This window comes from Mustela nivalis (assembly GCF_964662115.1).
Source record: "Mustela nivalis genome assembly, chromosome: 2".
NCBI classification, from domain to species: Eukaryota; Metazoa; Chordata; class Mammalia; order Carnivora; family Mustelidae; genus Mustela; species Mustela nivalis.
This window is the reverse complement of record NC_139021.1, coordinates 134973644-134986729: the sequence shown is the minus strand read 5'-3', so window position 1 is coordinate 134986729 and position 13086 is coordinate 134973644. Positions and strand designations below refer to the sequence as shown.

Genomic DNA, 13086 nt, shown 5'->3' with positions numbered 1-13086 from the left:
ATTTTGAAGCTAGTGATGGGTATGATACCAAGGTATCTGCAAACAACTATATGAAAATATGATTTCACATAAGAATTGCTGATACTTTGGTTTGTTTTCCTCAGTCCTGAGATGCTAAATTTCAGTTGTGGCTAAAGATAAAATCTGTTTTCTCATTCATGTCCACAGACCTGTTACTGGGAATCTATTGACCCTAGGTTAAGAACTCCTGAGTCCAGTCCAAAGTGCCTAAGCACCGAGCTTCTTCCTACAGCTAAAAGCCTCAGCTCTCAGAACTAGTGCTGTCCAGTGCTATACCCACGGTCTATGAGGACTATGGGAATAGGTAGCTGTGGGGGTCACGGAAGCAAGACCCTTTCTTTATCAGATTAATTATCCCACTGGAGATTTAGAAACCCCACCGATCCCTTTGTCTATTTATTTATTTTATTTTATTTATTTGACAGAGAGAGATCACAAGTAGGCAGAGAGGCAGGCAGAGAGAGAGAGGGGGAAGCAGGCTCCCTGCTGAGCAGAGAGCCTGATGCGGGGCTGGATCCCAGGACCCTGGGATCATGACCTGAGCTGAAGGCAGAGGATTAACCCACTGAGCCACCCACGTGCCCCTCCCTTTGTCTATTTAATCCTCTAATGTACATAGGAAACGTTAAGTTAGTTATGCCTGAAAGGGCAGAGTATACATTAAATGCTATACAATTGTCTCAAATATCAAGTGGTCACTTAAGTTAATGCCTTCAGCAACTAGGTAGATAACTTAATGAGAGAAGTGAACAGGTGATAAAGAAGGTAACTGCCAAATAAGTTTCAGTTTCACCATTTGGGAGAGGCCAATGCCAGGTACCTGGAGAACAGAGACAATGATAATCAGCTCTACTTGATTATTGCCATGCAGGAATAAGAAATCAGTATTGCCAGATTTTTTTTTTTTAATGGAAAGCTCCAAAGTGGATTTTTAATGATATTTTTTCCTATTTTGAAGGTGGTCTTCTAATTTAAAAAGAAATTTTAAATTGTGTTGGCTAAATAAAATACATCTGCAGCAACTTTGGTCACTAGTTTGTGAACTTTCTGATTATTCTGGAAGCATCTTGCAGGGGCTATGCACGAAATAGGCAGTTACGAAATACTTACAGATGATGGTAAAAAAAATTCTGCCTATAGGCAACTTCAACTCCCTTACTGCATCCAAAGGCAAGAATACTAAATGGTGTAAACTTCAAATGCAGAACAAGAATAAATATGTCCTGGGCACCTGGGTGGCTCAGTGGGTTAATCCGCTGCCTTCGGCTCAGGTCATGATCTCAGGGTCCTGGGATCGAGTCCCACATCAGGCTCTCTGCTCAGCAGGGAGCCTGCTTCCTCCTCTCTCTCTCTCTCTGCCTGCCTCTCTGCCTGCTTGTGATCTCTGTCAAATAAATAAATAAAATCTTAAAAAAAAAAAAAAGAATAAATATGTCCTGATCCTGGAGCAAATCAGGGAGCAAATAACTTCCAGTCTCATAAAGGATACAGAGTTCAAGTATAGAGGACAAACCTAATCTACAACAAAGGCCAACTTCTCTTCAGAGGATTTTATTTCAAGATAAAGCATAACTTCCACCCTGACAATGATTACAAAAGATGAAAAGATATCTTGCCTCCTTTCACCTTTCAAATAGAGCATGGCAGTGCAAACGTCTCTAAAACACCTCTGCATAGTTCTCAGTAGCTACAGTCCAGTCATAGAAAATGCTTCTCCATTTTCAACTGACATGAGATTTGTTAGGAAATCTCTGTAACAACTTATTGAGTTTCATGGGGGGTAAATTCCCAGATTCTCCTGTATCCTGGATTGATCTCATCTTTCGGGCCCCCTGAAAATACAGAAAAAAAAAAAAAAAAATGACAGCTCTGGAGTTTATCCTGACCTAGGCCAAAAGTTCTCACAATGCCGCAAACCACAATAACACATTAACCAGCCTGGAACTATCTGTGTCATCTATCCAGTCTCCTTTCAAAAGGGACTTGGAACCTACAGATGACAGTATGACTTGAGCTACCATGATAGCTAGCAACTAATTTTAGGCTAAAATCCAAACAACCTGCCCTTCACAATATTTAGCTCTATTTCAGACAATAATATCTATTTGAGCAGCATTTAAAATTTTCCCATTCATTCCTCCATTTAATACAACATTCTGTAAGATGGGTATTAATATTAACCTCCTTTTACATCTGGTATAGTTAAAGCCTAGAGCAGTGAAAGAAATCGCTCAAGATCACAATGCCTTCAAAACATAACTTTTTTCACTGTAGGGTGAGTGAAATCGCTCCCACAACTTTCCTCGCCTTTGTAGAATGAAAAGGTCCTCCTATCACCTAGCAAGAGGCAAGAACAATTACTTGTATCCCCGCCCCCATTCTCCTCCCAAGAGGGCACCCTAAGAGCCTTCTATCACCTCAGCCCTAGAAGCACAGTCGAAGAAATCCTGGATCTCTTTTCTGCACGCTTCGTCGCGGAATTCATTCTGCTTCCAACACGCCATCATCACCGACATCTCTGTGATACAAGTCGCCTCTGGAGGAGCAGAACGAGAGAACCGTCAGTCACAAGGAAACCTTTTACCTTAAGGCCCTCCCACCCAGCCGTCCGGTGCATCCCTCCGGCTTCCTCTCTGTAGCCTCCCTGGTTCCGACTGCTCACCGCCCTTGTCCCGGCGTCGTTCCCCAACACGGTTAGCTAGAATGAGGGGCTTGTTGGGCTTCAGTATAGGCTTCCGCGGGTTCCCCAGCCGCGGTAAGCGACCCCGCAGGCTGGGCGTCGCCATTGCGCACCGAGCTCCCGGCAAGCTCTGCGTCGTCCCGTACGTGACCCTGCGTGACCCCAAAGAGCTCGAGGAGCGTAGGCGCGCAACCTGCGGGAAGCTGGGACACCTGTTTGGTCTCTTGGCCTGGCAGGCGGGACGCTGGGATCCAACACCGGCCGTTCGAGACGTGTGTGCAGGTTAGGAGAGAGTCTTTGGGGCTCGTTCGCAGATCTAGACCGCTCTTTTGTGGGCTCGCGGCCCTGAAGTCTCTGGGCGGTACTAAGCAGGGAACATCTAGTAAATGACCTGATAAAAAGGACCCTCGTTTATGGTGGGAGCTGGCTGAACTAGAGTATGATTGACATAAGCAAGGACAGAGGATGGGAGCGAATCAAAATATGAGACTTAAATATGTTTGGTTTGGACAGATTTTGTATTTTGGCAAGTCTTCAAGAACTGTTGGATTTTACTACCTTTAAAACCACCCCAAAACTGTAAAGAAAAATTAGGATCTTTTAAACAGTTGCTATTACTGGGACAGCTGGGTGTCTCATTCAGTTAAACGTCCTGCTCTTGATCTCAGCTCAGGTCTTGACAGCGGGTTGTGAGTTCAAGCCCTTCATTGAACTCCACGATGGGAGTGGAGCCTACTTATAAATAAATAAAAATAAAGTTGCTACTACTTATGTATCTTATCTATATATCCTTTGCTCTCCTTTGTAATAATCTAATTGGGTAGGGTGGGGTTTAAGCATTTTGGCATTTATCATCTAATTTAATCTCTCCAATCCTGTGAAGATACTTGGTGGTATCATTCCTATTAATAGACTGGACCCATCAGTTGTGATGCCTAGCTTCATCAGACTTGGGTCTAAGTGTCTTTAAGCTATTTACAAAACTCAAAGATGTGCCAGGGATTCTCAAGGCCTTTAAAAATAAGCTTCAAGAAATGGTTCTGGGGATGTGGCTGGAGCTTGAGGCGTGCAGGGCCGGAGACGCCGCAGATCCGGGACCCGGAGCAGCTCGGAGGCGGTGAATAATAGCTCTTCAAGTCTGCAATAAAATGGCCTCCAATAAAACTACATTGCAAAAAATGGGAAAGAAACAGAATGGAAAGAGTAAAAAAGTAGAAGAGGCAGAGCCTGAAGAATTTGTGGTGGAAAAAGTACTGGACCGACGTGTAGTGAATGGGAAGGTGGAGTATTTCCTGAAGTGGAAGGGTTTTACAGATGCTGACAATACTTGGGAACCTGAAGAAAATCTAGATTGTCCAGAGTTAATTGAAGCATTTCTTAACTCTCAAAAAGCTGGTAAAGAAAAAGATGGTACAAAAAGAAAATCTTTATCTGACAGTGAATCTGATGATAGCAAATCAAAGAAGAAAAGAGATGCTGCTGATAAACCAAGAGGCTTTGCCAGAGGTCTTGATCCTGAACAAATAATTGGTGCCACAGACAGCAGTGGAGAATTAATGTTTCTCATGAAATGGAAAGATTTAGATGAGGCAGACTTGGTGCTGGCAAAAGAGGCAAACATGAAGTGTCCTCAAATTGTAATTGCTTTTTATGAAGAGAGACTAACTTGGCATTCTTGTCCAGAAGATGAAGCTCAATAATTGTTTGCTATATATATATATATATATATATATAGCCCAGATTTTATATATATATATAAAATCTTGGTCTTTGTTTTTTGATTTATTAGTGTGAAGAAATAAAATTCTAATGAAAATCAAGTTTGATATATTTGTTTTGAAGTAGTATTGGGGGAGTTGTTGGGGTTTTTGCATCTATAGCACTGGTTACTTTAAACAAATAAAAGCTTTCTGTAGTTGCTTCCTTTATCGGAAAAGAATATTTGAGACCATGATATATTATCCCCCTGCATTAGAGAACCTTTTCTAAATGTTGGGGGAAATCTTCATAGTCTTTACTCAGTCAGAATTTGTGTTTAACTCCTATATGCCTAAAGACCATTCTGGGTTTTTTGTTTATTTAGGGGTTTTTTTGTGTGTATATACTTAAAATACATAAGTGGTTTTTGTTTTTAACATTCACCAAAACAAAAACAGCATTTTATAACCATGGATAAGCCCATGTTTCCAGGATGCTATCATTTTCAGCATTTTAAGAAATAAATCACTTAAAAGAAAAAAAGAAAGAAATCACTTAAAGTGAAGTTTTTCCTGAGGCCTTAATCTTTCAAATTTTGTAATTAATTGGACAATTTAAATATAATGTAAACAATTTAAATTGGACAATTTAAAAGCAGCCATATCAGAATCCATATCCTTCTCTACAGCCATATAAATGCAAGTATATTTGCAAGATTCCTGAAAGGAAAATTTTATCACTACCAAAAACCTCCCCACCCAAATGACAAAACTAGACAAGTCCTTGTGTGTTTTACTTAGGTAAGCAATACTTTAGTTAAATGGACATTTAAAGATTCCTTCTAGTGAACCATTCCTTTTTAAGAAGTTGAAATTCTCTGTGCTGTATTGACTAAAAGGTCGTGATTCATGGACTGTCTACAACTTCCTTCACGGAAGCTAATCATAATCAGATGGTTAGAGATGTTGGCAGTTTAGCACCTGCTGGAGTAAATAGGTGGACAGGCTTGTATAATCCAAATTTTTCACCTGCATGTTTTTTCTTTACCCCAGTTCATTCCTGACATGTAAGCTCAGTCTTTTCAGTATTTGAGTTACTGGTTCAGCAGAAACCAGGAAAAACCGTAACTTTGTAGTCAGAATGTTATCCAACTGTACATTGTTTACTTTATTGTAAATACTGGTAAACAGTGGTCAATAAATAGTTTTATATTCCTTTAAAAAAAAATGGTTCTGGTAATGGAAGCTTAACTTGAACAGCTTTTAGTTCATATGAGGACTACTTCGGAGGAGCAATATTTATTTGGTTGTATAAAATTTAGTGTGCTAAAATTAAAAAATCATTTTATCACTGTTAAAGTTAAAATCATTTATCACAGATGTTTAATATTCCCACTGATCTCTGCAAGACTGATTCTTTTTCTTCTGTTGAGTCTCAGTTCCTGTCGGAAAGGCCTTCCCTGAGCCCGCCCCCCCCACACCAAGCTTTTGTATTTTTTCCATAGCACATATCACAGTCTGAATTATCTTGTTCACTTATTGTTTGTGGGAGGCCATGGTAAGATTTGAGACGAGGACCAAACCAGGCCCTGACTTGTGCCTCCTTTAAAGGAAAGCTTGAAGGATTTTCTGTGCATGTTGCAAACTCTTTAGTAATCAGCTAAAAATAGATACTTTTCTTATGATTGTTTCTGTTAGCTATATAATGCCTCACAGCCTTGAATAAAATTGGCACTGTTGGACATCCTCCTTGGTGCTCCTCCTGCCCCCATCTCTTTGTCTCTTAATTTCTTTTCACCATCCTCTTACCCTCTCGACCCTGGTCGGTTTGTCACGCTGGCCACGACAATTGTTTATTTACAGCTTTGCTTACCAGCAACACCCATTTAAAATAAGCACCATGAGAGAAAGGGACCCTGTCTTCCTGAATCCCCAGTGCCTAGAATAGTGACAGTAAATACTCGTTAAATGAACAAATGTTTTGACATGTTTTTCCAAGCCTGGGTGGCTCAGTGGGTTAAGCCGCTTCCTTTGGCTCAGGTCATGATCTCAGGGTCCTGGGATCGAGTCCCGCATGGGCCTCTCTGCTCAGCAGGGAGCCTGCTTCCCTCTCTCTCTCTCTGCCTGCCTCTCCATCTACTTGTGATTTCTCTCTGTCAAGTAAATAAATAAAATCTTTAAAATAGAGCAGGACAATTCATTAAATTGACATGGCATATATTAGCCATTGAATCTTCATGTTTATGAGATGAGAAGGAATTCATGATATACTCTTAAGGGGGAAAAAAAAGGCAAATCAGGAGTAAAAAAATAGCTGTCAAGTCTATAGTCAGTTTAATGCAGGGGAGAATGAGTGTGGGGATGGTGGCAAGGCTCCTGCATCTTCATCAGCTACTGTGGAAAACCAAGAAAGAAAAATTCATTTAAAATAAAAAGTTTGAGGGGCGCCTGGGTGGCTCAGTGGTTAAGCCGCTGCCTTCGGCTCAGGTCATGATCTCGGTGTCCTGGGATCAAGCCCTGCATCGGGCTCTCTGCTCAGCGGGGAGCCTGCTTCCTCCTCTCTCTCTGCCTGCCTCTCTGCCTACTTGTGATTGCTGTCTGTCAAATAAATAAATAAAATCTTTAAAAAAAAATAAAATAAAAAATAAATAAAAAGTTTGACATCGAAGACAAGTAAATGATATTAAAAATACAACTCTAAGAACCAGAATACAACCCACCAAGTCTCCAGGTGTATCATACTCAGCCCAGAAATATAACCAAGCAGAAGACACTGTTTAAAAAGAAGTCATTTATTATACAAAATGAAACGTAAGAAAATAGAGAACTGCAACATACAGATTAATAAAGACATCAGTCCCGTACTCCACTGCCACCCCAGCAGCACAAATAAAACTGATTCCTGGTCAGACACTTCTTCCACCAATAATCTTGAGCCTGTTGCTGTTCACAGAGCAAGCTGGGCCCAAACCAGAGAAAATTCACATTGTTTGCTTTCTCTTCATATTGGTTCTGCTTTCTCTTGCGGAAACATAGCACCTGGTTTACCGTGGTCTTTTATGAATACTTCTTTTGTGATAGGATTAAAGGAGAAAGTCTGGGAAGCACTGTCCACAAAGCAGGCATGAGTCTCCAGCCACAATAATTCATCAACAACTGGCCCACTTTGTACATAAAAGTGCTAAGGAATGACAGTGTGAACTGGTCTAATTAGGAGAGGTAAGGATGGTTATACACTTGGCACTTACCCATTTTATTGCACATCATGAAACTTGATTCCTAACCTTAGTTTGCACTTGAGTAGTATGTAGTTTGCACTATAAATCAGCACCTGCATTTAAGTAGATTGCAAATTCAGAAATCAGAGTCCTGAATTCGACTTCTTTTGTGGGTCGCTACTATTTTAATATAAGTATGTTTGAAGGTCTGTCTTTCCCTCTTGTTCTTTTCTGAACAAGCTCAAACAGGTTAAGCAAACTTTCCATGCTGTTGTGAAGGGTATTTTTTACTAAAAAATTAAATGGAAAAAGAACCACCCTGGCAGTGAAATCCAACCCCAATTACAGCTGCCACATCCTTAGATGTCACAATATTAAGGGTGGGACCCTAGTTGTTGAAGCATCTAACACACACACACACACACACACACACACACACAAACACTTCTGGTTGTATATCAGTGTGTATACGTGTATATAAAAGTACATACATTAATTCCCAAACAGATAAACTGATGGGCTCTGGAACTTCTCTAGTGATAATTCATTAATATATTATACAATCAGAGTAGTGCTAAAATCCAAAGTATTCTTTCTTATTCCACTGGCCCAGAAAAACCTAATGGTCTCCCTGCCCATTAAGCTTTATATTCAAACCACAGCGATAAAAGGGTTTGGCTATACCCCAAAATCTGCCTAACAATTTTTTATTTAGTCAGCCTCTTGTGGATATCTCTTGCCTCACCTCCCCTGGAGAGGACCTTAGGTGGGCTCCATCAAAATGCAGTCTCAGTAAGTAGAAAGTTGTACAGACAGATACTGGTAATAGAATGATGTTTGAATATTCATTCCACATAAAGTGAAAAATGCTACATAATATGAGGGAATGACTACAACTATATTGCTGGGTTGTTTTTTCCCACATAATTTTCATGACTCTTTGGGGAAAACGAGACTTTGGTAGCATATAAAAATAGTAAAATAGAAGAGTTCATTAGGCAAATAGAAAAGACAAAGACCGTCTACGGCCATACCACCCTGAACGCGCCCGATCTCGTCTGATCTCGGAAGCTAAGCAGGGTCGGGCCTGGTTAGTACTTGGATGGGAGAAAAGACAAAGACCTATAAAAATCTGCAGTTTGATTTGCACTGGTCTATTTTAACATTCCAAAATCATTTAAATATATATGAATGATATATACTCTGTCATCATTTCCAGCCCGAGTCTCTATCTGCAACCTAAAATAGAGCAGGACAATTCATTAAATTGACATGGCATATATTAGCCATTGAATCTTCATGTTTAGGAGATGAGAAGGAATTCATGATATACTCTTAAGAGGAAAAAAAAAGGCAAATCAGGAGTAAAAAAAGCTGTCAAGTCTATAGTCAGTTTAATGCAGGGGAGAATGAGTGTGGGGATGGTGGCAAGGCTCCTGCATCTTCATCAGCTACTGTGGAAAACCAAGAAAGAAAAATTCATTTAAAATAAAAAGTTTGACATCGAAGACAAGTAAATGATATTAAAAATACAACTCTAAGAACCAGAATACAACCCACCAAGAGTTCTGCTTCACCACCAACATAACAGTTTATAAAGCAGGAGATGAGGAAAACAGATTAGGAAAGGTACTGAATAATGAAAAGTTTTAAAGAATAGCATCAAAGTTTTAAGATCTTAAATCTGACCCACCTTACCTCATTCTTAGACAAGTACCAAGGTGTTGTTCCAATCACAGTTGAGAGAATGAGATGGCTAGAAAAAGATGCAGTTCTTTTAAAATTCTGTTCAATCAGCACTTTGAAACAAGTGGGTGTTTCAGGCATTTGCTTCCCACTAATCTAAGAACTGGAGACCTCCACCTCTCCTTGAAGACAGGCCCTATTACCACAAGCTGAGACAGTGGGTACACAACATTAGGATAAAATATCAGTGGCTATAAATGGAATTCCTTGGACTCATGATAAGACAGTGTTCATTAAGGTTGTGCAGCAGACGCCCCTGATAGTAGAATAAGGACTTCTGTCTCCTTAACTCTACCAAGTTAAAGGCTCTTGCAAGGATAATTAGAGATTTTGGTTCCTTTTCATGAAGATCTCGTGTAGATAATCCCAAAATTTCATCTGCTTTGTCTCATTGTTGTGGATCATGGCAGTGAGAGCTTCCCCCTGGTCCAGACCTTGCCAATAATCTTGCAGCCACATCTCCTTCCAGCTGAAACATCAAAATGGGAGTTGGATTATGGAACCTCTGCACAGCTATGGTCCTGCCTTCTCTGAATGGGTCAAAGAATCTTAAACAGATACAGTAATCTCTGGCTGGGACAGGGCACTGCTTTGAAGAGAATGAAATGTGAAGTAAATCTAGTAGTAGTACAGGTGACAGTAAGCTGCAACACATTATCTATCACACAGCCTACCCACAATGAGTGAAACTTCCTGACTTGCCCACTCCAGGTTCCCAAATGTGGAAGGAGTTCAGAGGAAGGCAGGGCAAGGGCCAGCGTTCTCTGTAAGAAAAGCCAGGGAGCCTCTAGATGGTTATCTTATTAAGTTGCACCTTTATTTCCATAATCAAAATGAAGGTGCTGTGATGCCCAATGTCTAGATAAAACATATTTTTTTAATGTTTTACATTTTTCTTCTAGTAAATCATACTATGTTCAGCATATACTAGATACAAATTACTTCATGGAAGGCTCCATTCCCAGAAGAAAAAAAGTTTGCCAGCCGTGTATATAGACGGCCCTCTGCTGCCATCTACTGTGCAAGTCGGTCTCTGCAGGCCAGTCTAGCAGCCTTGCTTTCTTAAGCTTAATAGTCTTATCACCTCTCCCCAAACAGATGTGGCTTGCTGCACGTTGCTTCAACACTTTCACACCTCCCATGCTGACCTGTTTCCCAGTGCACCACCTTCTGCCACTTACTGCACACGCTTCCTCACTTTTCTAATTCACACTGCCCACCACTGTTCATTATTATTTATTGAAAGCAGTCCTTCTCTCTTGTTTAGGGCAAATGCGTAATTTATCATCCAAACTAGGGTACTTTTAAGAGTGAAAGGAGATGCTATTAATAATTATGGCAGGTTATGGGTTAAAGCCTCTGCCTTCGGCTCAGGTTCATGATCCCAGGGTTCTGGGATGGAGCCCCAAATCGGAATCTCTGCTCAGCAGGGAGCCTGCTTCCCTTCCTCTCTCTCTGCCTGCCTCTCTGCCTACTTGTGATCTCTGTCAAATAAATAAATTTTAAAAATCTAAAAAAAAATAATTATGCCAGGTTAACAGATGTAAACCCTACTGCAGACAAACCTCTCAAAATACCCATCTTTGTATTGCTCATCCCCACCCCCATCCTTTAGAAGGTGCTAAATAAACAGCTGAGTTAATTTTCAGGAGAGTCTAACTCCTGAGCCTAGTATTCAGGCTATGTATAGCCTGGCCCCAGTTTATCTGCCCAACTCTGTCTCTCATCACTTCATCTGAATAGGCCCCCTCTGCTCTGATCGAAGCCTGTTTTGACCTGTTGCAAACACTGTTCACATAAGCTGATCTCATGTTGTCACCTTGAATGATATTTTGCTTTGCATCTTTTACTGAGCTTTTTCAGTTTGTCTTATCTCCCCAACCAGACTCTTGACACCTTAAAGGCAGAATAAGTCCATGTCATAATTTCCTTATACAACAATCCCCTAAGTATCTAATACGAGTTCACTGCCCACAGCAAGCAAGTTACTCAATCAGTCATTTGATTCGATGGCCACAGGGTCCTCAGCTATCCTTACCTGTCATTCTCAGGAATCTCTTCCACACTGCCAAAACCAGGTGTGGGCATCGGGCAATCCATGTGTGAGGGCTGGGCAATATGAGGTTCAGGGCCAGGGATATCCCCAGGAGAGGCTGCGTGAGCTTTCTCGGCCTCCAGCCGAGCCAGTTCATGGTCACAGACGAAACACTCGAAGCCATTGAGGTAGTTAGGCAGCAAAGGATCATTCACTCCCCACTCCCGATGCTTCAGACTATCCAGAAGGAACTGGTTGGTGATGCCCCCAGGCTGCTTATATGCCAGGTATTTCATGTATTCCTCATCATTCTTGTCCAGAAAGTCAATAAATTCTGCCAGCTTCTGAGGTGACTCAAAGTCATCAATGAGGATGATGGAGTGATTGTTGGGCATCCAGTCCCTCACAGAAGGAGAGCCGCGATACACAGGCACAGCCCCGAGATGCATGGGGCGCCAAAGTTTTTCTGTCATGTAGTCATCACAGATGGCATTTTCGAGGGCCAAGTGGAACTTATAGCGAGACAAGAAGGCCAAAAGCTCTGGATCTTCGGTGGTGGCTGTGGCTGTGTCCCGTAACCGCGAAGTGGGCAGGTCCCGATTTTGCAGGCATTTCCCATAGGAATCCACCTGAGCGGGGTAGAGTACGGCCGTCAAGTGGGTGCTGCATGTCTGCCGGGACGCCAGGGGTCCCGGCCTCAGCCGCACGCGCCCCCTCGCGTCCACCCCCAGCCCCGCCCCGGCCCCGCCCGGCCCCACCCACCGGGATGTAACGCATCAGCTCGCGCACGTAGCGGTCCCGGTCCGCAGGCACGTCGCAGTGGGACTGCAGATAGAGCAAAGGCGCGTAGCCGCGGCGGCGCCACTCGGCGCGCTCCTGTAGCGGAGGCGCCGCGCGGCGCAGGTAGGCGGTCCCGGGGAGCCATTGCAGCGCCAGCGGGTAGTCCGAATGGCGGCTGAAGGTGGCAGTGAGATTGAAGAGGCGGATGCCGGGCCCGTGGCTCAGCACGAAGTTGTTGAGGGGCGATTCCTCGTGCAGAAGCGCCCAGCTCTGATGTGCCAGGCGCGGCAGCGGCGCCTCAGACGCGCGAAAGTCAGTGCCGTAAAAGAGCAGCGCGCGCGTCCGTGAGTGCCCCCGCACCCGTCGGTCCCGGGACGCCAGGCACGCACCGCGCGCGCACTCGATGCGCTCCGAGTCGCCCGGAAAGTGAGGAAATAGGCCTGGGCTCCACCACAGCAGCACCGGCAAGTCCACCGCCTCCTCCCTCCCTGGCCGCGGGGTTCCTGGACTGCGCGCCACCCCGACCGCGCCCAGCGCTGAGGGCGACCGGAAAACCGCACCATCCCATGGCTCCGTCCAGCCCGCCTCCCCGCCGGTCTCCCTCTCAGCCACAGGCCCAGAGCCGCTGACCGTACAAATACTAAGCACTCCGAAGACGGCAAGCACAACCCCGCTGCGGCCCGCCGCCATGTCCACTGCCAGCTGCCCCCAACCGCCCCCCCCCCCACCGCCCACCAAACCCGCAACTCCTCCCGGCAGCACTAGACCCCGCCCTGCGGTGAGTCGCAACCCGACGAGGTCCTACGCCCGCAGTGCGTGTGACGCATGCGCAGTTCTGCTCAGCCAGCCACTTCCTGGGAAGTACTAGGCCTAACCGGAATGAACAGGGGGAACAGTGGTAAATCACAA

The 13086-nt window shown here is 43.5% G+C and overlaps 2 protein-coding genes and 1 pseudogene across 11 annotated transcripts; 1 reads left to right on the top strand and 2 right to left on the bottom strand.

The window, feature by feature from the left end:
• Window positions 1-1556: 1556 nt before the first annotated feature.
• On the bottom strand, window positions 1557-2862 carry CHCHD1 (coiled-coil-helix-coiled-coil-helix domain containing 1). Its single transcript, XM_082717478.1, has 3 exons — window positions 2684-2862; window positions 2439-2557; window positions 1557-1853 (listed from the first exon to the last, which is right to left on the bottom strand). Exons 1-3 carry the CDS (start codon window positions 2805-2807, stop codon window positions 1743-1745), a joined length of 354 nt encoding a protein of 117 aa, XP_082573604.1. The 5' UTR covers window positions 2808-2862; the 3' UTR covers window positions 1557-1742.
• Window positions 2863-3030: 168 nt separating this feature from the next.
• Window positions 3031-5607, top strand: LOC309856370 (chromobox protein homolog 3 pseudogene; annotated as a pseudogene). The gene has a single exon. The product of its transcript is annotated as a chromobox protein homolog 3 pseudogene (transcript).
• Window positions 5608-7169: 1562 nt separating this feature from the next.
• FUT11 (fucosyltransferase 11) lies at window positions 7170-13011 on the bottom strand. 9 transcript variants are annotated; one of them, XR_014307115.1, is made up of 5 exons: window positions 12160-13011; window positions 11401-12026; window positions 9315-9831; window positions 8739-9070; window positions 7170-8638 (listed from the first exon to the last, which is right to left on the bottom strand). XR_014307115.1 is itself a non-coding variant. In XM_082717162.1 (4 exons), exons 1-4 carry the CDS (start codon window positions 12865-12867, stop codon window positions 9064-9066), a joined length of 1404 nt encoding a protein of 467 aa, XP_082573288.1. In that variant the 5' UTR covers window positions 12868-12984; the 3' UTR covers window positions 8994-9063. The 9 variants fall into 9 exon arrangements, 4 of the variants coding, with proteins under 4 accessions (XP_082573288.1, XP_082573287.1, XP_082573289.1 ...); XR_014307116.1 differs by having other exon boundaries at window positions 8739-9067; window positions 12160-12983; XR_014307117.1 differs by lacking the exon at window positions 8739-9070 and having other exon boundaries at window positions 7170-7729; window positions 12160-12983.
• Window positions 13012-13086: the final 75 nt, after the last annotated feature.

Excerpts from the sequence above, each read along its gene's own strand:
- CHCHD1 (XM_082717478.1), bottom strand. The coding sequence starts at position 2,807 with ATGGCGACGCCCAGCCTGCGGGGTCGCTTACCGCGGCTGGGGAACCCG. Across the intron at positions 2,558-2,683 it reads ACGACGCCGGGACAAGGGCG|AGGCGACTTGTATCACAGAG; the intron begins GTGAGCAGTCGG and ends CTGCTCCTCCAG. Across the intron at positions 1,854-2,438 it reads ACTGTGCTTCTAGGGCTGAG|GGGGCCCGAAAGATGAGATC; the intron begins GTGATAGAAGGC and ends CTGTATTTTCAG.
- FUT11 (XM_082717161.1), bottom strand. The coding sequence starts at position 12,867 with ATGGCGGCGGGCCGCAGCGGGGTTGTGCTTGCCGTCTTCGGAGTGCTT. Across the intron at positions 12,027-12,159 it reads AGCTGATGCGTTACATCCCG|GTGGATTCCTATGGGAAATG; the intron begins GTGGGTGGGGCC and ends TACCCCGCTCAG. Across the intron at positions 9,373-11,400 it reads GAGATTCCTGAGAATGACAG|CCATCTCATTCTCTCAACTG; the intron begins GTAAGGATAGCT and ends ATCTTTTTCTAG.